General features: G+C 40.9%; 3 protein-coding genes across 7 annotated transcripts; 1 reads left to right on the top strand and 2 right to left on the bottom strand.

The window, feature by feature from the left end:
* Positions 1-745: 745 nt before the first annotated feature.
* Positions 746-18,141, bottom strand: LOC104450703. Of its 4 annotated transcripts, none has more exons than XM_010065381.3 (24): positions 17,818-18,141; positions 16,979-17,363; positions 16,599-16,715; positions 16,423-16,502; positions 15,504-15,650; positions 15,268-15,416; positions 15,030-15,160; positions 14,824-14,946; positions 14,647-14,720; positions 13,700-14,290; positions 13,122-13,233; positions 12,880-13,014; positions 12,086-12,424; positions 11,559-11,829; positions 10,184-11,466; positions 9,522-9,924; positions 8,533-9,449; positions 8,384-8,449; positions 8,177-8,302; positions 6,177-6,421; positions 4,844-6,045; positions 4,487-4,641; positions 3,312-3,571; positions 746-1,589 (listed from the first exon to the last, which is right to left on the bottom strand). In XM_010065381.3, the coding sequence occupies exons 1-22, from the start codon at positions 17,934-17,936 to the stop codon at positions 4,631-4,633; spliced, it is 7,026 nt and encodes a 2,341-aa protein (XP_010063683.2). In that variant the 5' UTR covers positions 17,937-18,141; the 3' UTR covers positions 746-1,589; positions 3,312-3,571; positions 4,487-4,630. The 4 variants fall into 4 exon arrangements, with proteins under 4 accessions (XP_010063683.2, XP_039171901.1, XP_018731688.2 ...); XM_039315967.1 differs by lacking the exon at positions 746-1,589 and adding an exon at positions 1,610-2,585; XM_018876143.2 differs by lacking the exon at positions 746-1,589 and having other exon boundaries at positions 2,854-3,571.
* LOC104450702 (auxin-responsive protein SAUR21-like) lies at positions 1,114-1,548 on the top strand. Its single transcript, XM_039314678.1, has one exon. It carries the CDS (start codon positions 1,114-1,116, stop codon positions 1,546-1,548), a length of 435 nt encoding a protein of 144 aa, XP_039170612.1.
* Positions 18,142-19,020: 879 nt separating the features above from the next.
* LOC104450701 (RNA pseudouridine synthase 3, mitochondrial) lies at positions 19,021-23,598 on the bottom strand. Of its 2 annotated transcripts, none has more exons than XM_010065379.3 (9): positions 23,081-23,598; positions 22,895-22,966; positions 22,554-22,712; positions 22,258-22,305; positions 22,079-22,159; positions 20,506-20,622; positions 20,274-20,375; positions 20,016-20,174; positions 19,021-19,638 (listed from the first exon to the last, which is right to left on the bottom strand). In XM_010065379.3, the coding sequence occupies exons 1-9, from the start codon at positions 23,441-23,443 to the stop codon at positions 19,264-19,266; spliced, it is 1,476 nt and encodes a 491-aa protein (XP_010063681.2). In that variant the 5' UTR covers positions 23,444-23,598; the 3' UTR covers positions 19,021-19,263. The 2 variants fall into 2 exon arrangements, with proteins under 2 accessions (XP_010063681.2, XP_039171759.1); XM_039315825.1 differs by having other exon boundaries at positions 22,554-22,723; positions 23,081-23,220.
* Between the last annotated feature and the right edge of the window lie 302 nt (positions 23,599-23,900).

Genomic DNA, 23,900 nt, shown 5'->3' with positions numbered 1-23,900 from the left:
CCTCATAGTTGGTCACTTTAATGGATATGTACGGTACAAACATGCTATTATATCAGCATGTCACCTCTAACTTTCACTATTACTAAACATTCTAACTATCTACATTGACGGTAGTTGACGTAACGGAGCACAACCTCCACATCAATTCTTGATCTATCGCCTAAATGAAGCATGGTAGGCGTATATATGGCGCCCCTACAGTTTTCAAAGGCCATTGAATGTCTGTATAGTTTGCTCTATGGCTAGTTGTCTGTAGAAATTCATACTGATAGAAAAGGCCGCTGCCTCATGCTTTATTCTGAATGCTGTGGGAGAGGATCGATTACCAACTCGGTCCACCAACCGAAAAATAGAAGACACCCGAATCATCCTAGGCCAGAAAATACCGATTGAGGCGTGAGAAATTATGGCCAGCGAGACAGACGATGCATGCACCTTTCAATGAACCCACATCACACGTGTCGTCTCTGGATCGCCATTATGTAAATGAGGAGAAACGGCTCAAAAATCCCAGACGAAAAATATAAGGCCAAAGACAAACGGAAGAAGAAACTAATCTGAACAACGTCGGGAGTGGGTTGAGAAAAGTAGCCTAGATGAGGGCACCATGCGTCAAAATAGCTCGTGGTCCGCCAACAATGGCGCACCAGACGTTGATGGCAACACCTTGTTGTTGTACTTGTCGCTGTCATTTTTTTTAAGGACGGTATAACAAGAGAAATTTCAGGGACGGAGTTTCCGACACTTTTTTTGGTTATTTACGGGCTGGATTGGATTGACCGCTAACCGTTGTTTTCTTCACGTATAAAGCAGAAACATCGGGGTCCATGACAATCTAACAATATTCCACGCCACTTCTCATTCTTCCCTTAGAATTGGACCTAAACACCAGCTCGTCTCTAATCTCTCTACCTTCTGATGACCCTTTCATGTCTCCCAAAGACAGTGTGCCCATGTTTTCATAGAGATGCCACACCTGTTTTCTCCATGGCGGTAGTCCTCTTCAGGTTGTGTGGTTCATCAAGAATACATATCGCCGTGTGGCATGGACACTTTCTTTCGTAGGATGAGATTCACATAACATTCTGGATCGTGGCCATTTTCGACGACAGGATGAATAAACATCGAGTTGGCGGGTGGCCCAAGAACATGCTCAAGCAATGGCTACGGTCGCCTCCACAGCATCACCGCCACCAGCCTCCTCCTCATGCGTCCAGGAAACCGCAGGGAGACAATTTGACGGAATCATTGCTCGCCATGGAGTTCTGGGACGACAGGAGGCCACCGGGAAGAGTGCCAAAGGGGTCCCTGGTGGTGTACGTCGGGCCAAAGCTGAGGAGGTTTGTGATCCCGGCAAACTACCTGTCAGCACCGGAGTTCAGGACTTTGATGGAACGGGTGGCCGAGGAGGTCGGGTTCGAGCAGGAGGGGGGGCTTCAGATCCCTTGTTGTGAGGAAGAAGATTTTGAGGAAATCCTGGCCAGGTGCAGGGCATTCCCCCAGATGATGTCCAAGCCAAAAAGAAATAGGAGTAATAGGAAGACTTAATTTGATGGTTTCTTTCTTTGTCCTTGTTGCCCTGCATGTGCCTAAAAATACAAGAATTTCAAGGGTTATGTCCATATCGAACGCTGAATTGAATGCACATATTCATCAGCTTCATCGATTAGTTCGTCTGTTCTTCGAATGGTGTATTTGATCATGCATTCACCTCTTACGGGAGCTGAACCAAGATGCGGGAGTCATGGAGCCACCCGAACAATGATGAGACTACTAAGACCAGCATAAAAAATTGGCATGCTAAATAATAGACATTCAATACCCAACCAATTAGTCAGAATATTGATTTTATAAATTGGTCGAAGTTTACCTAATTACTATTCTCGTGTCACAAACGCTTAGGATAATTTTTATCCTGATCAAGTTCGGCAATCTCCGGATGGAAGATACCAAAATATGTCCGGATAAAAAGTTCAAAAAATCCAGGAATAAGGGCTGAAATAATACCCGGATGATATATTAAATAAATAAATAAAATTGAGGGGAAAAGAAGTGAAGGAACCGTGAGGTTCCTGTAATAACTTGATGCCAACATCGATGGCAATGGTGGTTCAACTAGCAACCACCCACGGTTGCCAAACGAACCCTTTTCTCTTTAAAGTCGCTGCGCTTGCCGCGACAGTTAGATCTAGGGTTTTTTGGCCTATCCAATGACCTAACTGAATTTTTTTTGTGATTCTATTTTAGATGGCGCAAACAGTAAATGAGATTAAATTTGTCCAAAGCTACAGTGAATTTTTTGACATACCTGATCTATCCTATCCCAATTCTTGTCCCAACTACTAAACATAGCCTCAAGGATAGAGACAAAAATCATGCAATGACATTCTCATGCGTCGAAAAGGTTCACATCAGTCAGATTTCAGGAACATTTTTCGAATTCAAGGTAGCTTCCCAAACAATAACATCACAATATCTAGGTGGAAATTCACCTATCACATAGACGATTTCAATATAGGCTTTCGTATCATTGTACAGTCGCCCATTGCATATCACAAAAAGTAATCTGCACCCCTTGTAAAAAGCTGTCAAAACCATTGAAGAAAAGTACGGCTTTAGTAAGGCTTTTTCTCAAGTTCAGTTCAGATCTATTAAGGGAAGGCATCCATAGGCGCACAAACATCTATCTTTTCACCCTAAAAGTGGTTACAAAGCAATGATGCAAAAAAGTTGCCAAATAGATTAATGGACATGAAAATTATAACGAAATGAGGGGAAATATGACAAAGGCGGAAGACAAAGAAGTGGAAAAATTAGAGAATATATTAAAAATAGGAAAGCAATCGAGTCCCATGAGAAAAAGAGGATAAACTCTTTCTTTTAAGTCATAGTTGGCACCACATTTGCAAAAGGAAAAGGTGAAAAGGTCATTTTGCAAGCAAAATCTTCCCAAGAAGACCATTTGACAATAAAATGTTTGCTCGAGTTTGGATAATCTAGCATATCTGAAGGCATATTTGCAGAAACACATTCAGTACATGCTGACAAAAACTGTGCAGAAGGTTGCCATGTGAAAAATGAGACCAAAATGCTATACAATGGAGGCCTTAAAATGAATTTTGCTGCCTGCTATTATTCCGAGAAACACCGCTACTTTCATCTGCACTATGTACACCAAAAGGGAATTTCTTTGCTGACTTTAGAAGACAAGCACTACTATGCAAAAGGCCCGGAGATTATTATCCATGCCTGCAACTTTTTAATAAGCCAAAAGATGAGGAAATGGAAATTCATGAGATGGCATTACAAACCTCGCTGGTTGTGCTGTGGGTTACGAGACAAAGCAGAGTCCATGAAGACCCTTCTCTTTAGGTCTTCCAAATCACTTGTTAGATCCCAATTGCCCATCCCCAGCTCATCGATGGAGAATACATCATCCCATTTCTAATAGAGTCCAAGCTCCAACCACAGCCTTGACAGCTGAAGCATCATCTGCTTGAAGCCAACTCACAGTGAGTCTTTGATAACACCGGCAGGAGTGGACAGAGTGAAATAAGATCACAACAAATGCCTGATACATTTGACAAAACCAAATAAACTGTATTAGAACCAGCTAAAGGGATTTAACAATTTCAAATAGCAACTCTCCCGTAATAGTCATAAACACTTTTGACTCTTCACTAATCAAACTCGACTTGATGACACTAAAACAGTTGAGTGAAATATTACATAACACTAGATATGGGCTTAGCAGATTTCCAACTTCCAACTACTGTTAGGTTCAAAAAATCCCAGCAACAGCCTAGGAAATAAAGGTACAGAGTGCAACTAGTAGAATGGCAATACAAAGTCTAGTCCAGCATGAAATTCCATGATAAGGGCCAAGAAAAACAAATGTAAACTCGAAGCTACCTAAATAAGTAATGTATGAATTGAAACCTGAAATAAGACGCTACATAACATGCGTGATCACCAGCTCGATTATTCTCACATGGCTGTAATAAGTTTGTTGAAATATTATCTCACATTGTTTGACAACAGGTCATAAATGCTTTTTATATTCATGTGGTCTCCCTCTACCTATCAGCTTAAGCTTTTGGGTTGGATTTTCTAACATGATACCAGAGCTAGTGCTATCCCTTTTGCGAATTTGCGTGGTCGAAATTCCATGTAAATGTGCTTAGTCAAAATTCCACATGTCACTCATAATTATGGCTAGCACGTGAGTGGGGACATTGAAATATTGTCCCATATGCTTGACAACAAATCCTAAATACTCTTCATATTCACGTAATCTCCCTCCACCGATTAGGTTAAGCTTTTGGGTTTGACTTTCTAACAAAGTTTGAAGGTAAAATTTTGAGTGAATGGATAAGTGAAGATGAGAATTTAAGTCAATACAGATGTTTTCTTCTTTACAAAGAGCTCCTTATGCATCCATTGGTGGTGATTCAGCACAAAATACGGCTCTCATATGCTATTATACCTGATTCCTCATTGCACTGCACTTCCAAAGTGACAAAGCACAAGCAAGCATGAGTTGATTCGAATGTGGTCCACTCAATTAACCATTATGGATAATTTCATAAAAATCCCGAACAAGATTATGAAGGCGATCCACCTCAAATGACTACGACATACCTGCAAGAGAACAAAACCGAGATGTTCCATCTAAGCACAGCTAAGAATGTCAGAATCAAGCAGGAAAACAATCCCATAATATTAACCTAAACTTACGACCGTTCTACGTATTAACTTGCAAATTAATATGCCTCTGAGGAAAGTGGATATTGAGCTCTTTCACTGTATTCTCCACTCCAAATAACCATCAAAAGAAAATTACCTCTCCTCTTTGATGGCTTAATGCCGGGACCTGCACTTAATTTCCCAGAACCAGGCCTTTTGGCAGGGAAAGCTTTTCCAGAGGCTTCAGGCTTCTTTGAAGGTATAAGAGAAGATGACAGAAGAGCATCAACAGCTTCACGCTGTCGTTTCCTTTTAACAATTAAGTCATTCCGCATTCCATCAAGAGCAGCACCTTTGCCGCAATCATTGCCAACCTTATCTTCAAGTCCATCCACAGCCGAGGGCGAAGAATCATTGAGATTTCTCTGACTTCTTTCTAGCTCAGATGATTTGGTTCGTCTTTTAGAAGCACGGGTATCCAAATGCTTATCAATATCACCAGCATCCATCTCCTTTCCAACATGGCCACTCTTGTTAGACTTATTGTACACATTGCTCCCTGGAGTATTATTGTATTTCTCTTCATTACGCTCTTTGGCCCTCCTTTTGCCATCCATGGCATGTTCTTCAGAAGCAAAAGTTGTATTATGAGTTGACCTGACGTCTTCATTTGCAACCATGGAATGAGCATCACCCCTTCGTAATGGATAACCTTTTCTCTTCAAACCTCCTTTCTTCCTCAGAGCATCTTCTCGTATTGAAGCATCAGACCTCTCTCCAGTCTCCTTTTGACTACTAGGAACTGCATGGCCTACATATTCTGCTTTCTTTCTAGTGGAACCCTTTGTATTGTTCTCAGTTCTCTGAGTACCATGACTCTTAATTTCTGGCTTTTTGTTATGGTTCAGCTCTACTGAACAGCATGCAGATTCACTTCCCAAAGCTGATTCCAACATAGATGTATAGGGAGTTTTAACAGATACAAATAAGCTCCTGGCCTTAGCATCCTCCAGAAGAGCAGCCCAGCTGCGATTTGTCTTTAATGTCCTTGAATTGCCCAATATCCAAAGAGAGAGTTTAGCTCTTGTTAAAGCGACATTCATGCGCCGCACATCAGCAACAAATCCAATAGTGCTTGATGATACGCCACTCATCGCAGAGCCTGGTTTAGCAGCCCTTACTGTGGAAAGTATCAGTATATCAACCTCACGGCCCTGAAAACCGTCCACAGTATTGAATTCCATTCCGGCGGCGGCAGAAGATCCAAATGTGCTATAGAACCGTGAACGCAACAAGGAGAGTTGACGCTTGTATGGAGTGATTATACCAATTCTCCCGCCGATAAATTCCGATGGGTACCTTTAAGAGTGACAAAAACCATGAAAATAGGGGTTAGTGCTCAGCATTAGGCAGACAAGTTTCTGTGAAAATGACCAATAATGTCATAAAAGGGAATTCCTGACAAATGAATTTTAATTGAGAGGACGTACCTCATTTTGAAAAACCTTAAGAGTTCAATGGCCGCATCCACCTCTCGCTCATTACAAAGAGATAGTGCACCAGAATTTCCACCACGCATCTCCATGCCATCAACAATGTCATAAAATATATATGGACCAAGACCTTTGGTCTGATGAAAGGACGCGGATCTTTCATCTATTATATCCCCATTCAACAGCTTCCCATCATAAAAATAAGTAGACGGAAACTGGCATATCTCAGGGTGCATCCTATACTGCAAAAGATACAAGCTTCTTCACAACATGGTTCTGGTAAAGCAGGATTATTCTCTTCACAATGGCAAAAGACACAATTGGGAAGTAATAGCAGAGCTTTTAGACAGATGGGACAAGCTAAGAATCAGCAGCCAACCAAATAATGAAGAAAAGAGGACATCAAAGACAGGAAGATCTTTCGGGTCTAGTCAGACCATTCCATTATATTGACAATTTCATAGAGAACTTTTTCTTTTGCATCTGTATGAATCGATATCATTCCCTTCCAATTCCTTCCTGATACCTCCCAAGGAAAATCCCGAATTGGATTCCAAATTGATGGGTTAGTGTGAGCTTATCCGACCCGCACGAAAGGCGTAACGATCTAGGCACTGTCCTGGAGAGAAACTCGGTGAAATAGACATGTCTGTCAAGATGCAGACTACCTACACCTGGACAGAAAGACCCTATGAAACTTTACTGTTCCTTGGGATTGGCTTTGACCTTTCCTGCGCAGCTTAGGTGGGAAGGCGAAAAAAGCTATACTGACAGAAAAACTTGCATTTGTCACAATATCATACGTTAAAAAGATATTAGTACCTGGTACGGGAAGGGCTTTTCCATGAATGGATGATTATCCATTTCTTTTTTTAATAATACAATTTGTTTTATTTGGACTATAAAAAAATCAATTTCTGATATTAGTAATAAAAATTCAAAGATTTTATTATCCTCCTTCTCACAAGCATATGTATTTTACCAATTATATCAAACGCAATTTTGTAATTTGGACATCGTAGCATAACCATCAAGGTGATGTTAGGACCTAAAAGATCAAATGGAAGGATAGATAGACAAGTAAATCCCTTATGTCACTACGAATGCCCCCAATCTGTGCAATGTGATGTGTCTATTTATCTATCTCTTAAGTCGAAATGGGAGCAGGTTAAGAAGTTCTAAGGTGCTTAGCACAACCATGTTAGCCTATTGCTCCTAAAATACCAGAGCAACAGATGCTATTGAACTTTGCACAATGGACCTAGCACCACATTTGTATCTACCTTCGGGGAAACATAAGATGCATGAAATTAATAGGTATGAATGTATTATGTTATCCAGTCACACCCCTCTTCCAAAAATATGCTTCTATTTATGGAAAAAACAAAAGAAAAGAGAGCTTGATACACAATGATGTCAAACAAAAAGTAGTGGACAAATACATGGCATTATGTAATCCAAGGATGAAGCTATATTCTTATATCTAATGTCCAAGAAAAAGGAATGCAACAAACATGGTAATAAATGAGGAATCACAAAGCTAGTTACTTAGCACTTCAATGAATTCAGAAAAGCGAGACAACCACAGATACAATGACCTCTTTCCAAGTAAGAAAAATCCCATAGCCACAGATGAATTTAATTCTCTAACGTTAAATATTTTAATATACATCAGCAAGTAAATCTATTATCCATAAGTGCCCTTGTGGGTTTCCTGATATAAAATTCCCGTCCTCTACCTTATATCTAAAGCTTTTGGATAGAATTCACTTATATATGCAACATAATTAAAATAAAAAAAAAAAAAATCACGTTTCTGATTCAACATTTCAAATCAAAAGTCTAAAGAGCCAACAATGCCAGAGAATATGAATATCATGCAAAAATGCATCTTTATTTATTTATCTGTAATAAATCACAGCAGGGGTTGACTACATTCTAATTAAGCACAAGAAATGGTCTAGTTTTGAAGTTCAAGACAACACAATTTAATCCACCTGTTTGGTAAGCATTGTGACAGGATAACCTGCCCTCTGCAGACGTTCAAACATGCTGCACTCATATAGGAATTTGCTAGCGATGTTAGACATTACAGTAGCCGGGAGCTGCTTTGGATCACCAACCTTCAATAAGGAAATTCAAGCTTCAGCAATAACTTCAAAACGACATTTAATTTAAGAAGTAATGAGTTTCAATCTTCTCACCATGATACAGTTGGTCCCCATTGACTTTAAAAGTTGAAGAGGAATTAGAGTAGCTGGTTCAAGTGCCTGCAGTGAGAAAAAAAGAATGCCATTGAGGCTTACTGATCAAAATGCTAATGTCAATAGAGGAAATAGGATGAAGTTTTTACTTGTGCCGCTTCATCAATGACAACAGCATCGAAAAGAGCATTCTCAGATGAACTTCCAAATTTAGCATTTGACATAGACTCAGAGCAAACTTCATATAGATCTCCACCACAGCCGCTTAATGTAGTTACAATAATTTCGGCTTCCCTTAGCATGGATTTTCGCAATTTATACTTAAGAGCTCTTATTTCTTCATTAGCTTTCTTCTCTTGAGCCTGAACGAGGCTAAGTTCTTTGTATATTTGCCTTTTTTGCTCATAAAGTTCTTTCAGCTTCAGCTCAAGTTCTTCATCAGAAAATTCCTTACCATCAACCATCTTCTTACTCTCATCCTTCAGAGAACATGCAAGATCTGTATTTTCATCTCTTATGTTAGCACGCTTTGCCTCATAGTGCCTAATACGATCGACTAACTTCTCTAAGTTTGCGCGCAGCTGCACAGTGGAGACATCATTTCTGGCATCAGTCAAATTCTTTTCTTCAGCCAACCGTTGATCAACAAGCGTGTCGATGAAGTATTGCAAGGAATTTGAGTGTACAGTCTTAGCATTTCCGACCCTTACAAGATAAGGTTTGTACATCTTCCCATCGCAGCCGTACAGACCTTCACTGGATATTCTTGATACCAACTCATCCACTGCCGCATTAGATTGAGCACAAATAAGTACCCTTCCTCTAGCAGAACGCTCCATGGGTTTTGTAGAATTCTCAACGTCTTTATTTAATTGCCTAGCTAAAGCTGCATCTTGCCATGCCCTAGCAATTGCAACAGGCTCGCTGACTTTTGGCCTGAACTTGGTAAATGAAGTACTGCTCCCCTTCAAGCTCTCAGGTGGGGAACTTTTTGTCTCATCTGTTCTTTGCAGAGAGCCAAGCAATGCACTGACAATGGCAACTATAGTTCGAGTCTTCCCTGTGCCTGCCCGGACAAAAACAACTTCAGATTTGGCATCATTCTCAACAGCTTAAATTAAGTGGGTAATTTAAATACCTGGAGGACCCTGAATGAGAGACAACCGGCAATCTTTACGTGAAACCAAAGAACTGATGGATGCACTGATAGCTAGAAGTTGACTGTCATTGAAAGTTGCCTCCAGCTTTTGCCGCAGAGGCCTGGACAGCTTACCCAAACGTGATGATTTAGCTTCATTCATACCCTGAGAATTATTGGTAGGGTCCAGAATAATCTGAAGGATTGGGAAATTCTTCATTGAAGATAATGCCTGAAATTCACGAAGTTGAGGTGTGATGCTCATAATTCGACTTCCATGCCATTTACTGCGATCAATGAGGAGTCTTCTAGCTTGATTTAAACGGGAAGAAGCATTTTGGAGATAGAACCTAATAACTAGTGTGCTTGACTTCCTTTGGTGGTCTCTCTCACGCCTCTCTACCTGCAAATGACATAAACCAAAGCATACACAATCATAAAAGGGAGTAACAGATACGGCAGTACAACGTCTGAAAGCTTATACAACTACTTAGATTGTGCTAGGACTCCAGAAAATCAAAGTCTGGACAGTTTATTAGATGTCTGCAAATCATCCATGGCATGCACAACTGATTATAGAGCAGTTAGCATTTATATGAATTTCACCAAGCACTTGTCTATCACCAAAAAATATCTCAGCAGGAAAAACCCAAATTACTCACCTTTCCAACCATATGAATTTCATGGGAAGGACTTTGCACAGGTTCTTTAGTCAACAAAACAAGGTCATTCTCTGAGAAACTTTTACCAGATGCAGAATAAGTGTCATCATGGACAAAGCGGACAAGATGAAAGTCGTCTACTCTATCAACAGACAGCACAGATAGCCTTCCACAGTACACATCTTCCAAAGATGACATCTCGAGATAGGAACTGCGTAATTGTGCTTTAAACTCCTCGAGAACCAGTGGTCGAAAAATATCAACATATTGTTCAGCTGACTCAAAGCACAGAGGAACTTCCTTCAATTCACTAAGTTTTTTATCATCCTCAATGCTCGTAGGTGACGAACCCACCGTGCCAAAATAATCTATTTCTAAGATAGGTCTGTACCACTCATCAAGCCTCGGTGGCTGAAACCTTTTATTTTCAGCATGCCGCCTGTGCCAATACCCACACCTATTCTGTATAGACGACTTCAGTTGAATCAGTTGACGTTTAGGAGCAGTAGCACTGAGATTCATGAGAGACGAATGATGCAACTTTACAGATCTATTGACTGATTTCTGAGGATCATCTTTTGTATTGCTTACCATCTCTTTCAATATTTTATCACCAGCTTCAGATAACTCATTACTTGAACTTTGATTTTTCCTATCATTCACAACAGCTTCATCGGATAAGGTTTGCACTGGGACTTCATCTTGGGAAGAAAAGATGTCCTTTAAACTGCAGTCTGCAGTTATCTTCTGGTTCTTAGAATTTGCAATAATCAAGTTATCTAGTTTTTTCCTCCGAGAAGACACATTAGGACTCTCAATAGAATCTCTTAAATGACATACAACTGGTGAATCTTTAGAGGAACGAGTTCCAGAAGTCTTCTTCGCATGGTAAATTTGTGGAGAATTTCTGTCTAAAGCAGCTTTCTGACCAACCAGCATGCAGTCGTTTGGCTTGGTCATGGACACATTGGCTCCATCCTCTGACTTACTTCTAGATAGAAAACCAGGTGAAATCTGCTTTTCTGTTTCATCATCTGAAATAACGACATAATTTGGATCTTTCTTACTTGACACAACTGCTGTCTCCAAGATTTGCCTACCCAAAACTCCACCAGAAGATGTTCGGACAGGTAAAGTGGGATACTCTTTTTCAGCAGACATATCCAGAGAAAATGGAACATGTGAACTGAAATCTGTCTTTCCATCAAGAGTAGAAGCTTCCATGGATAAAGAAACAGAGAGGCATGATACTTGCTTCATTAGTTCATCCAATGAAAGGGAATCTGATAAGGAAACATATGTATTAGTCCAACCTAAAAGAAAACATAAGCGAGCAGATTATTGTGACAAAATAACTCTTATCAACAGAGCTCACCAGATGTGATAAGATTTTCAATAGACCTGATTAGGGATGAAGATGCATCACTAAATGCTCCTTTGAGCAATTTCAGCACAGATATTACTGCTTTTTTCCAATATACGACAATGACATTCAATGACGATTTTCCCCATTCCATCAAATGCTGAAGCCATTCATAGTCCATTACCTTTCCCATTGACATTCCAGAATTCCCAGTTGCAACAACTGATTGCCAATTCTTTTCAAAAACCACTGGGAGAAGCTCAAGTATACGCACACAAGTCATCTGCAAAGACAGAGAATTACAGGAGGAAATTTTTCACCATGCAAACAAAGCTGTACCTGAAGATAGTATTCATTCTATAGATGTTTTATGTCCTGATAAAGGAGTGATTTCAAATCTTCTATAATTTAGTTGGGCAAAAAGAAATAAGAAACATGATGCCAATTACCAAAATTAATATAAACATGTCCATTCCTACAGCAGGGTGAGAAGGAATGCTCACAGTTATAAAACAAGAGTCTAACTGATAGATCAATACCTGACAGATGCTATGGTCTATAAACGTTTTCCCTACCATCAAGCACTTCTCTATGGAAGGCCAAGCAGCTTCAGATAGTAAAATGTTGAATTTCTCAAGCAAGTCGGAACCAGCATTTGAAGTACGAGCAATTGCATCAACAGTTAAAGAATCAAAAACAGGCTGCCGCAAAAATCCCCCTTGAGAAGATAGCTTGCCAGCAGTTAATTCACTGGACATTTCTCCTCGCAAATCTGAAGTAGGCGGATTTCCTTCATTCAACAATTTTCGGAGAAGGAAAAAGAAATGTTGCAATGTGTGAAAGTTCAGTCCCAGAGAATCTGACTGGAGTTGGAGTATCTGCAAACAGAAGAAACAACTAAACACAAGTCCACCAAACAGGGACCAATTACAGAATAATCCTCCGAAGGTCATATTTTTTGTCAAGCATCATCCCATTACTTTTATGCTAGATGGCCTTAGGTAACAGCTTCATATAAAATTTTTTTTTGGTAAGAAGCTTCATATAAAGTTGCAGGCCATATATTCGAAAATCCTGATGATATAGGGAAAATTGACTCCTAATGGAGAGGAGGATAAATAACCTGAGTCAAGTCTATAAGAAAGCTAATTTTCCATAAGGTTATACAACAAAAAGTAATGGTGGCATTGAACTAAATATTGAATTAACAAATGATCTGGTACACAAAAGAAATCCCTTCCCATCCAGAAACTCCTTTCCATCTAAGAAAATAAAACATAAGATGAAATAAGAGGAGGAAGCCCAAATAAGAAATAAATCCCTCAAGACTCACCAGAAGTGCATGTTTTAGCCCTGAAAGGACTGCAGACAAAGAGAGGTTGAATGAGCAAAGAAATTTCAATCCACATGTGAGACCTTGTGTACTAGAAACTTGTTCCAAGATACTCTTCGCAGAGTGTCTCACGTTCTGTGACATGAGAAACCCATTATAATCAAGGTAAAAGGTCAATCAAGCGCTGGGAATTTTTAAAAGAAGAAAATCATGCGATTTACAAAATTAAACAATTAGCATACATCATTGGGATCAGCAAGCAAAAGAATCAAGCTTCCACTCATCCTTGGTTCCCACGTCCACTGCTTCAGCAGTTGTCCTTGTGCTATTTGAACTAGAAAATGTCCAGTCAACCTGCAACAACCTTCATCTCAATATTTTCTGGAATCACAAGCCACTTCATCTCATAAATGATATGTGAAATCGAGGTCAGTTATAATTGAAAACTTTGGTAGGTGGCAAGAGTCTTAAGTATCTCAGGAATACCATTCTGGCATCAGACTTGAAAAGTTATTAACACCAAAAGAACAAACCATCTGCACAACCTATGGAAGAGAAAAGTAATAGCTCAAACCCTACTATATGCTTGTCACAGCACAAATGTTTGCTTCCACATAAAGGAATGTGGATGCAAGCCAGAGTTGCAATTGCATTCTCCAGTACTCCCTCATGCCAAAATTCCTCTAGTATTTGCAGGAGCTTTCAAGCAGTGCTCATCCACCTTAAGAAGCACCTCATATGCTCATATTACTGGTTTTATCATGTAGATACACCCCACAGGACAGAGGACATACTGTAAACAATGCTATACAGTTCTAACCTGTTAAATGTTTTTATCAGAGGGAGACACATTGAGGAAGCTTCCACAGAGTTCTTTGACACCTTTCCATCTCCACCGTCATCAGAGCCGGTAGGAACCTTCCATCCAAATGCAGATGACATTTCGGTGGCAAATGACAAAATCCAAGGTTGAATTGGAAGATATTTTTCCCCACTAATATCAGGTTCTACAAACAACAAGCGAGATCTGGCCCAAAAGACAGCCTTGGTAAATGATAATGGAAGAGCGTTGGGATCAATTTCAACCAAAACATCAGTCCATAACATGGGGATGCACATCCATCCCCTATATTCCCGAGAAACGACCATATTTTGTGAACTGAAAGCACCCCATCCACCAAAATCCTCCTCCTCCACACCATATGGAAGAAATGCCAGCCCATCATCATCTTCATCATCATTCAACTTGATGGCACTTCTACCAATACTTGGACGTGTGTGAAAACTTAAGGACGATGATATTAAGGCGGCAGCATCAGAGACCATGATAGTTTGAATGAGATCAAGGGCAGGTTGCCGCAAAGAAGGATGAAGAGAAGAATCCTTCAAGGAAGACATGAGAGAGGGACCCCTGTGCAGTTCAGTATTTTCAGAAATGAGTAATATTATCCTTCTTCCTTGTACATGTCAAGAATTCTAAACTCTGAGATTGGACACTAAAGTTTCATTCACTATAGATAGAGTTCATTGGGCAAGAAAAAGAGGGATAAGTAAAGCCTGTGCACCTCCATGATGAAATATTTGAATCCAATAAACGATCATTTGTGAAATAAAAGCTCAACCTCTGGTAAGAATGCCTAAACTTGAGGGGCAATCATCTCTCAAGATGAAGCCCTCATCATTTTCTCTTAGTATGCATAGAGCAAAATGCATAAGAAAATCAATAAGAAAAAGGCACAGATATAGAGTAGATATAGCTATACTTACCACATATGTGAACATTCAAAAGGGGGAGAAGGTGGATTCATCTTGTAACCTCTGTGTATGATAAGGAAAGCTATCTGGAAACACGAGATTGAATAATTAACAAGAAAGATCAGCCCACTAAATAAACCAAACAAGTGCGCCAGATGAAACTGTCTGGACTCACAAGAGAATATGTACCTGGCGAGCTTTTTGTCTAGTGAGAACACTGAAGTTGCTGCTAATTGGCACTTGATGGAGGAGAAAATAAAGAAAACCCCTTCTTTGCTTCTCAAGCTCGCCATCTTGCCAAGCTTCAAGAGACTGGAGAACTCAAAGTTTACTCATCACAGACATCAGCACTTGAAAGTAAAAGAAGCAATGGAAGAACAGGAATAAATGCATGCCTGCAAAAGTGGCTGGAAAAGTTCAAAGATATCCTTATGAATCTTCTCATTACGAGAATGGAAACACTGCCCAACAAGTGTGCTTCGCATGATGCTTGGAGATAAGGCAGACCTCAACCATAGCTTACAACCTTAAAGGAACACCAAATGCGAAAAGGTGGAGAACAATGAGACTCCTATAACAGCAACAATGTTGCTTTTGTTTCTTAAAAGGACAAATCAAAAGAAATCAACAAACCAAGCATTTCAAAGAGAAGCTTCAAGCAAGTGACCGCATGAGAGAATACAGGAGAATCACTGGAGACTTGGTTAAGAACAACATCGAGAAAAATAGGATAGGACTCCAATATCCCTTCTTCCAATGCTGGAGGCTCTAGAAACCCAATCCTTCAAAATTAGAATTAAAAAATCAGAGAGCACAAACAAAGAGACTGAAAATGCCTGACTATACAGAACTTCAGCACCCCAACCTACAATGATTTAATCCCAATCCATGCAGCAGAACGGTCAAGCTCCAATCTTGGCCTTAAGTTTTCACTGGTCAAGGGCATCACTTCAGTTTCCAAGGACCCAATAATTTTTTTAAGCAACTGCTGCAAAGGTTCCAAGTCTTCAGCTCTCCTATACACAAACAAAGAACCATTTATATATCAAACACTTTCAGAGTCAAGTGTGCTTATCAGCAGTAAATCAATATGTAACTGATAGGCTGACTATCTTTTCAGAGGATAGTTCACTGCTTTGCAGTGTTGACAAAACTCATCTTAATAACCCCTATGGAGCTTGTATAATTTTTAACTGTAGTGAAGGGTCCTCATAATAAAAAAGAAAGGAATGATGAACCTACAGTGCAACAATCGTGTGAATTGCCACGATACTGAACATCAAATAAAATGAAGAAAAACAAATAATCATGCCAACCATTGTATAGCAGGCAAGCTTTCACCAGTAAAGCAACTTTTAGCAAAACTATTCGAGGCATTAATAAGTTCCACAAGCATTTAACAGCAACAAGAGCCATACTTTAAGCAATAATCAGCAGCCTTGAGAGGTCAACTACACAACAGAAGTAGAAAGCCGATCATCAGAACATAGAAACAAACAAGATGACGAAGCAAAAGCCAACGATTCAGGACATTCAACCATCTTTCTGGAAATCAGAGAGGACAAATGACCTCAAACAGCAAGATAAGCTCACAATATTAGACTCCGTCTACCTATTCCAGATGCCAGAAAAATTGAAATCACAACATAGAATTAAGAGCTTCGAAGAGAACAAATTAAGAGATACATGCTAATCATATCACCAAAAAGAAGATTGCAAAACAATAAGCCTCGACTTAAGTTAAATATTGATTGAAAAAAAAAGCAGATTGGAGGACAGCAAACATACCTCAGTTTACCCATGGATTCAGCTAACCGATGAGCGACAAAACGCACTCTTCGCTTGAAAAAGAATAACGCATACACGCCCTAACATAGTATTTATTTGAAAATGAATAAAAAGCCCTCATAACAGATCAATAACTTGCCAGGCAAAAAGGAGAAGACAAGTTGAGTAAAATGTACCGGAAACTGTTGGTTTCTATCCAACGCCAATTCATGGACATTGTCAATAGCTTCAATGAAAGCTTCAAATTCAGAGAACAATGACTTATCATCGAGCAGAACAGGATGCATTAGAACCTGAAATGTCATTAACAGGAAAGACATGACATGAAGATATGTTCACTTGGAGTTTAAGGAAGATGAATGCACAAAAGATAATGACTTTTTAAACTCAATTTGAGGAAGACTACCAATTGGTTCTTGTCCACCTCTAGCATTCATTGTTTAACTTATGTAAACCAAACATAACGGCCACAATATTACAGAATCCCAACAAGCACCCGAAGCTCTAAATACTGAGTGGAAGATTAGTCATTCCCATGCAGCATGCCATGACATACCTCGTACATGACGCTAACAACTTCTGCATTATCATGTGCGGGGAAGTAGTCTTTCTTTGCCATTCTTTCATTGATCTCTCTCAAGTGTTGAGTCACTCGCTCTTCATCCAGACTCTGCAACACGTCAAGAAGTGGACCAATTGAACTTGGCTCATACTCCGTTCTATACATCTCGAGGGCTTGATGATGCTGAGAAATGCAACGGATGCACGTCTTCATCTCCTCGGAGATTCTTTTCCATAGAAGCCTGAGAGGAGAATCTTGGCGCTCATCCCTAAAATAATTGTAGAACGTCTCCAGCAAAGGCCCCATTAGATCCGCCGAATCGCACCAAATGTGCGTTTCTTTCGGCAAGCGCATCAAAAAGTTGAATGCATCCACAAACCTGGCATCATCCAAAAGTCAGAGATTTTCCTGAGAAGACATCCCCTGTACAGTAAGCGCATACTGCAGTTCTTTCGAGCAGTCTTAGCAGGCAACACATCTCATTGAGTTTTAACACACTCGAAAACAAGCAAAACGAGCCCTTCCATATTTAAAAGCCCAAAAGATCAGCACAATCAGCTGGACGATGGCCATGATTCGCGGAGGATCAAAACCACCGATCATAAGACGATCAAGGAGGAGATAAAACACAGGAAGGACATTGATCCTCCTGCACATTGAGGTGATGATTCTTTACAGTTTCTTGAACCCCCGGAAACGGAATCGAGGGCCGTAAGCGGGGGAGTCCAACACCGATCGCACGCGCACGTAACCATCCGAACGGACACCGAATACGCGAATCGAAACGAGAGAGAGAGTGGGCGCGAGGTCGATGGTGTGTGGGAGGGACCCACCATTGCTCTTTCGACCGGTGGAGACGGCCGGCGTCGTCTCCCTCCCTCTCCTCGTCTTCCTCGATGCTCCGCCACCGCGCCAGCAAATCCCCGCGACCGCCGCCGACCCTCCGAGACATTCTCCTCCGACGGATTCTCGCTTCTCCCGGCGGGACGGGGACCGCAGCATGCGTCCGATCGGTCTCTCTTATGGACGCAGGAGGGAGGGCGCTAGGGTTTTGCGATTTCTACTTTCGCTGTTCCTGCTTCGCGACTCGCGCCAAAATGGACCGAGCTCGATCCCGAGACCCTTATAAATTCCCCGCCAAGAGAACTCGTTTTCGTATGTACGCACTTCGGGGGCGTTCGATTCCCTTCTTTACGAAAAATACAAACGCCCCCCCTGCCTTAAATGAGATTTTTTTAAATGTATATAACGTTTGGGAAACTGTACTGGAGAATGATTTTGATTTAAATGGAGTTTGGAAGAATCGTTTCTGTTTTTTTTTCTGTAGAATTTTGCCAATAACAATTACTCTTACTCGAACTGAGGTGGCCAAATATTGACTCACCAACGGTCTGCCGACAGCCTAAACCATCGCGAGTGACATTACGTGAGATAAGGACATTTCCAAATCTTAAGAGTTTAGCAGGAGTAAAATTAATATAGATATATATAAATTTTAGAAACACTCAAAACACCTTTGGATATGCTTTGGCTAACCTTTAGAGGCATTAGGAAATACAATTGCATCTCCCGAAAAGTTTTTGTATTTGCGTAAGGATTTTGGAGCCCAACCTAAAACCCAGAAAACCCAGAGGAATGCAATTCCCAAACGGAGCCTTCGCTTTGCTAGGAGCTTTCATTGTCTCTTCAGCTAGCACGAGAAAGTCGTGGCCTTCAGCTGTACATCGGAATCAACAATATAAGTTGCCAAGTCCCCAAAGATTGCGTACCCGATTCGAATGTTATTTTATAAGCAGCAAAGTTCGATCACACGCCGCCTTCATACGTTTGAGACAGACGCATAGATCTGGAGTACTAGAAAATCAGAGATTTGGTAGCCCAATATTATGACGACAATTTCCTAGGCTATCACCCCAAATGAAGCCAGGGTTATATGGATTGTTTCACTTCAGTGAGATCCATCGTAAAGAATCGCGATCAATCGAGACTGGAATTTTCTGGTTCCTACACGCAAATTATCAAATTCGTGAGCTTGCTGACGAGAGAAACCGCATCTCATTTTATAGCATTTGAAATGTCACGCAGTCCTCATCAAGCCCTATTCTAACGTGATCAAAACTCGAAATGAATGGACAACCGAAATGCTCCATACATTTCTATTGCATCAAGCAGTCCAAAACGCCAGCATATTTTGCAGATGGTGCTAGGAGCACGAACGAAGCTCGCACCTAGCTTTCGTCACGTCCATACACCCACCCAATCGGTATCCTAGCACCTCCTCATACTAGATAAGAGGACATGAGATTCCAACTGATTTTCATGTGGGATGGCATCGGCGCCACGAATCGCAGCATATGGGACTTGGAGCTGAGCACGGGACGGGGTGCTTCTGACTTCTGATCCAGAAACTCCTGGAACTTGGCTATGTTGGGAAGTACGAGCTCTCTGCAGTGCAGGTGCAGCAACGGAACTTTCGACAGGACGCTTCCCTTCTGAACATCCAACCCTTCAGGCCTCCGCAACTTGTATGGTTTCCCCGTGGTAGGCTCGAAATCGACTCTGGGCATTTGCTTCCATCTCTGGTGCACGAACCAACCATACTTGTAGTCCCCCACAATCGGAGTGCCAAGTGCTTCGGCACAGTGTACACGAACCTGCAAGGAAACATTTCGCACAATGTTACCAGGGTCCTGGTTAAACTACTTTTCTAAAGTGCAATCTTTTTCCCCTTTAACAAGCTAATCTGCCCTTGTATTTGTGCCTTTCAACTTGAAAACAATAAATAGAAGAGTCTATAAACGAGTGCAGCAAAGAGACCAATTATATAATTTCCCAAAAATGAAAAATAGGTGTTCTTGTACAAGCAATATGGTCTAGTAAAGTCTCAGACAAATGTTCTATCATAACATTCGAAAAAGGCGACTTTATTTCCCCACTAAAGGGAAGTTCTGTCGAGGCAAACTAAAAAGGCTGACAGATATACACAGACCTGGAATCAAATGGAATCCTATAGAAATGACATTAGTATTACCTGATGCTTGCGGCTGGTATGAGGGCGCAATTCTATCCAGGAACATCCATTTATTGTAGGACCCAATACCCTGTATTCTGTCACAGCTTCTTGAAAAGGTTCTAAGCCTGAGTTACGAGCCAAAATAACTCTCTCGGTTTTCCCATCATCAAGAAGCACCTTAAGTTCAAAACAGATTACATTTTTCCATCAGTGCGCACCACCTAAAAACTGCATATCCTAATGGGAAGAGAGAGAGACACACGCAGAGAGAGAGACCTTTGAAAGGGGAGCACAAATTAGACCTTCTTTTTCCTTTGGAGAGCCTATGACAAGCGCCCAATATCTTTGATTAGTTGCTCTACATGCATCATTCCAGGCCTAGAAGACGTTGTAGAATCAGATGTTAACAAAAAAATAAGATATGGGTATAATCTGTTGCATGGAAGATCCATCATTTACCCACCAACATCAAATGTCTCTTGCACAAGGTAACACCACAAGCCTTTACCTGAAAGGAGGAATCTGTTTTCTTCATGTCGCTAAACAGCCATTGAAGATGAGCGACACTTTCCTTTGTTCTTCCCATCAAGAGAAGGCCACTACTCTCTGTGTCAAGGCGATGCACCTGATGAAGATTTTTTCACATGAGAACAAGAAAAGATCAGCCCATGAGGGAAGTGAGATGGACATCACACAATGCCATGTGCACTGCATCCAAAATCTCATTCGATAACCCCCACTTCTAACTGCAAGAGCAAGGCTCTCACGAAGGATGATTTGTTCAACGTGTAACAGCAGATAACTTCCTCGAGTAACAGAATATAGCCTCCTGAATTCAACACAATAAAACAGCAGTGAAATACTTGGCTAAAAGTTACACAGTCCACAGCTGCACATGAAGGCCCCATTCGTTATGTGAAAAATTTATATGTTCTGTTTTCATTTGCATATTCTCACTGAAAAACTCCTCAGTAAGAATTATTCTCAAAAGATTTTAGCCTCAGAAATGACAACTGAAAACAGCCATAATCCTTTTTCAGTGTTTTCTCTTCATTTTGAAATACAAAAAGGAACATCAACTATTGACATCTTTCCTCAAATGCCAATTCATTTCTTCTCAGATCATTGCAGTCCACGTACAACTCTTCATCTTGATTGTGGAACTGAACAAGGTTGAAGAAGAGTTTTTGCCAACTCTGTTTTTCTCATTCAAAAGCAAGGGGCAAGCATAAATTAAGGCAAGGGACAGACAAATTGGTGAGAGCACAAAGGCAAGTTTGTTTCACAGAGGAAGGATTGTCAGTGAATTGAAGCGATACTGAAGCTTCAAGCTTCTAATGGTCTCTCCTCTGGTGTAATGGAGTAGCATTTTTGAAGATTCAAGGAAGCTTCCTCTTGTTCTCTTAAAACATTAATAAAAGGGGAGACCAACTTTATACAACAACAAATAATTCATTTAACATATTTTCAAGACAATTTGTATATCATTAGTTTCAGTCACGTTATTCAACTGAGGCTTATAAAATTTTTAGCATAGTGAAGGCATGACTAATAAGAAGTTCCATTCAATAAATATGTTCTGCTTAATATGATAATTTATTACCAACTCAGTATGATTTGTATAATGAGTAGAAATGATGTAATTAGTTTCTTTTATATGAATGATTGGTAAGAGCCAAACATATTTTCAGAATTTTCATCTTTACCAAACATTCTCGATGTAAGGTACCAAACAAAATTTCAAGTAAACAGAAAAACAAAAATGAAACATACCCTGAGGTTTCGCAAGACAGCAAAAAAAAGTCAACTATATGTCCCTGATAGGGTGTCTAACCAAAGTTTTGAGATGTAAAGGTGTAGTAACTCGCCAGCTTTTGGAGTTTTAATGTATCCAATTTTAACTATCAAAGGAAGGAAAGAAAAGTCTGTTGACGAAAATGTAGTTCAGAGTCCAGGCATGAAGAACATATAAATGACGGAGAAGGAAGAACTGAGAAGCAACATGCAGAAGATACTGATACAACTTAGCATAAACAAGCGTACATGCTTAAAAGATCAAAAACAACCAAAAAGTTAGTTACCAATTTAGGACCCTCATCATAGTCATAAGACAAAGCTGCCGCTGCCAAAGCATCCATGCTGTTATGAACTGGCAAATTCCCCTATAAACGAAGAATTCGTGGAGATAAAACATTGCACTTACATGACAAAAAGTATGAGAGAAAAAGGAAAGAATAACAACAGCGCATGAGGTTCTTACCTTGACTGGCAATTTCGGGGGCTTATTAAGCACAATAACCGCAGAATCCTGAAAATTAGCGGCTAGCAAGTCAAAATTGCAAAAAACTTTGAGAAGACAAGAAGAAATTATATCCCCAGGCCTAATATTAGATATGCAGTAAACTGCTAAGCAAACTTTCTACTAGACCAACCAGAAGCAATTAACAGGGGATGTCCGAATGCTGTCTGCTGGGGATCAAAAGCTAGGTTGTAATATAACAGATGTCCCCAGTGGAAATCGGGCATTACAAAAAGGGATTGGTTTCAAAGACTTGCCCTGTACATGACCAGCCTCTGCAAGTACTGTATCTCATCGGCATTGGGATAGAGAGTCCCGCTAGGTATAGTGTCGAACCGCCTGGAGATCCTTGATTCAGCAATTGATACCGGCATACACAATCTGGCCCCTGCTTCCATCACTTCATTCGGCTTGATCTGCAAGTCAGCTGTATGATTGTAGTAGGTAAAACTTTACAATTCACATACACAGGATAATACCCCACAGAGAATGTTTACACCGGGAATTCGACTTCACATAGAAAACTCTAGAACAAGAAGAATGTAACTTGGATGAGTTAGATGCTACAGGAGAGAAGTTGCATTGTGTATGAAAATACCTTTCTCAAAGATTTTCTTTGTCCCTGCTGTCCCGGGCATGAGTCATCCGAAGGGGCGCATTCCATCTGAACCTGAAAAAGGAAAAAGAAGCAAACTTTATCCATGGAAAACAGAGAAACGAAAGGAATGAGAAATATCATCAGGCGCGAAAAGACGGGAACTTCGAAAGAGGTGAGTGAACAGACAAGGCCCTTGTTGAAATGGGATTGAACGACGGAGTTCTGAACGCCATGGAAGTAGTACTTGACCCAGCTGATCGCAGTCACTCGCGACGACGATGACGAAGAAGAAGAAGAAGAAGAAGAAGAAGAAGAGGCTTCCTTGAAAGAGAACGCGGGCAAAGGGTGAGAAGGGAAAGGGGGAAGCGACAGCAGCTGACGTGGCTTCGGGCCCTCCTTCGGCTCGCCATCGCCCACGCTCGCTATGTGGTTCTTCACCCTTATCGCCGTCGCCTGAGGCGGCGACGCCCTCGAGTAGCGCCTCCTCGCCGCCGCCGCCGCCGCGGCGCACGCCGCCGCTAGCCGTCGCGGCGAGGAGTGGTTCCACATCGGGGCCACGCTAGTTGCGGAAGACGAGGGCCCTGTAGCGCGACCGCAAGCGTCGATGTCGGAGCAACATTTTGGGAGGTACGAGGAGACACTAGGCCGGCGTCGACACTTCCATTCGCACGAGCGGAAGTGAAGAAAGTGGGGGAAATGCGTTGCCCCTCTTTGAAAACTGTCGTACTGCTTCTGTTTATGTCACGTCAGCATTTTAACCGGACCTACCCGATTGCGTAAATTAGCCGAGAGCCGACATCGCTCTCCAGTGATAATTACAGAAAGCTGAAATTTGAGGTGATTTGCATTTGCACGTCTCCCTCGAGAATTCGAGTACCCAAACTAAATTACACGCCGTACGGTCAATGACGAGAAGGCACTGTACCATATGCCATCTTTGGAACGAGGGAACATTGTTTCAATATTCCGGCTCATCGAGCATCGCATAACTCGGGGAAAAATTCCG

Source organism: Eucalyptus grandis, chromosome 6 (genome assembly GCF_016545825.1).
Source record: "Eucalyptus grandis isolate ANBG69807.140 chromosome 6, ASM1654582v1, whole genome shotgun sequence".
In the NCBI taxonomy this organism is placed as follows: Eukaryota; Viridiplantae; Streptophyta; class Magnoliopsida; order Myrtales; family Myrtaceae; genus Eucalyptus; species Eucalyptus grandis.
Note: the sequence above shows the minus strand (reverse complement) of the source record. Positions and strands in the feature narration are given on the sequence as shown.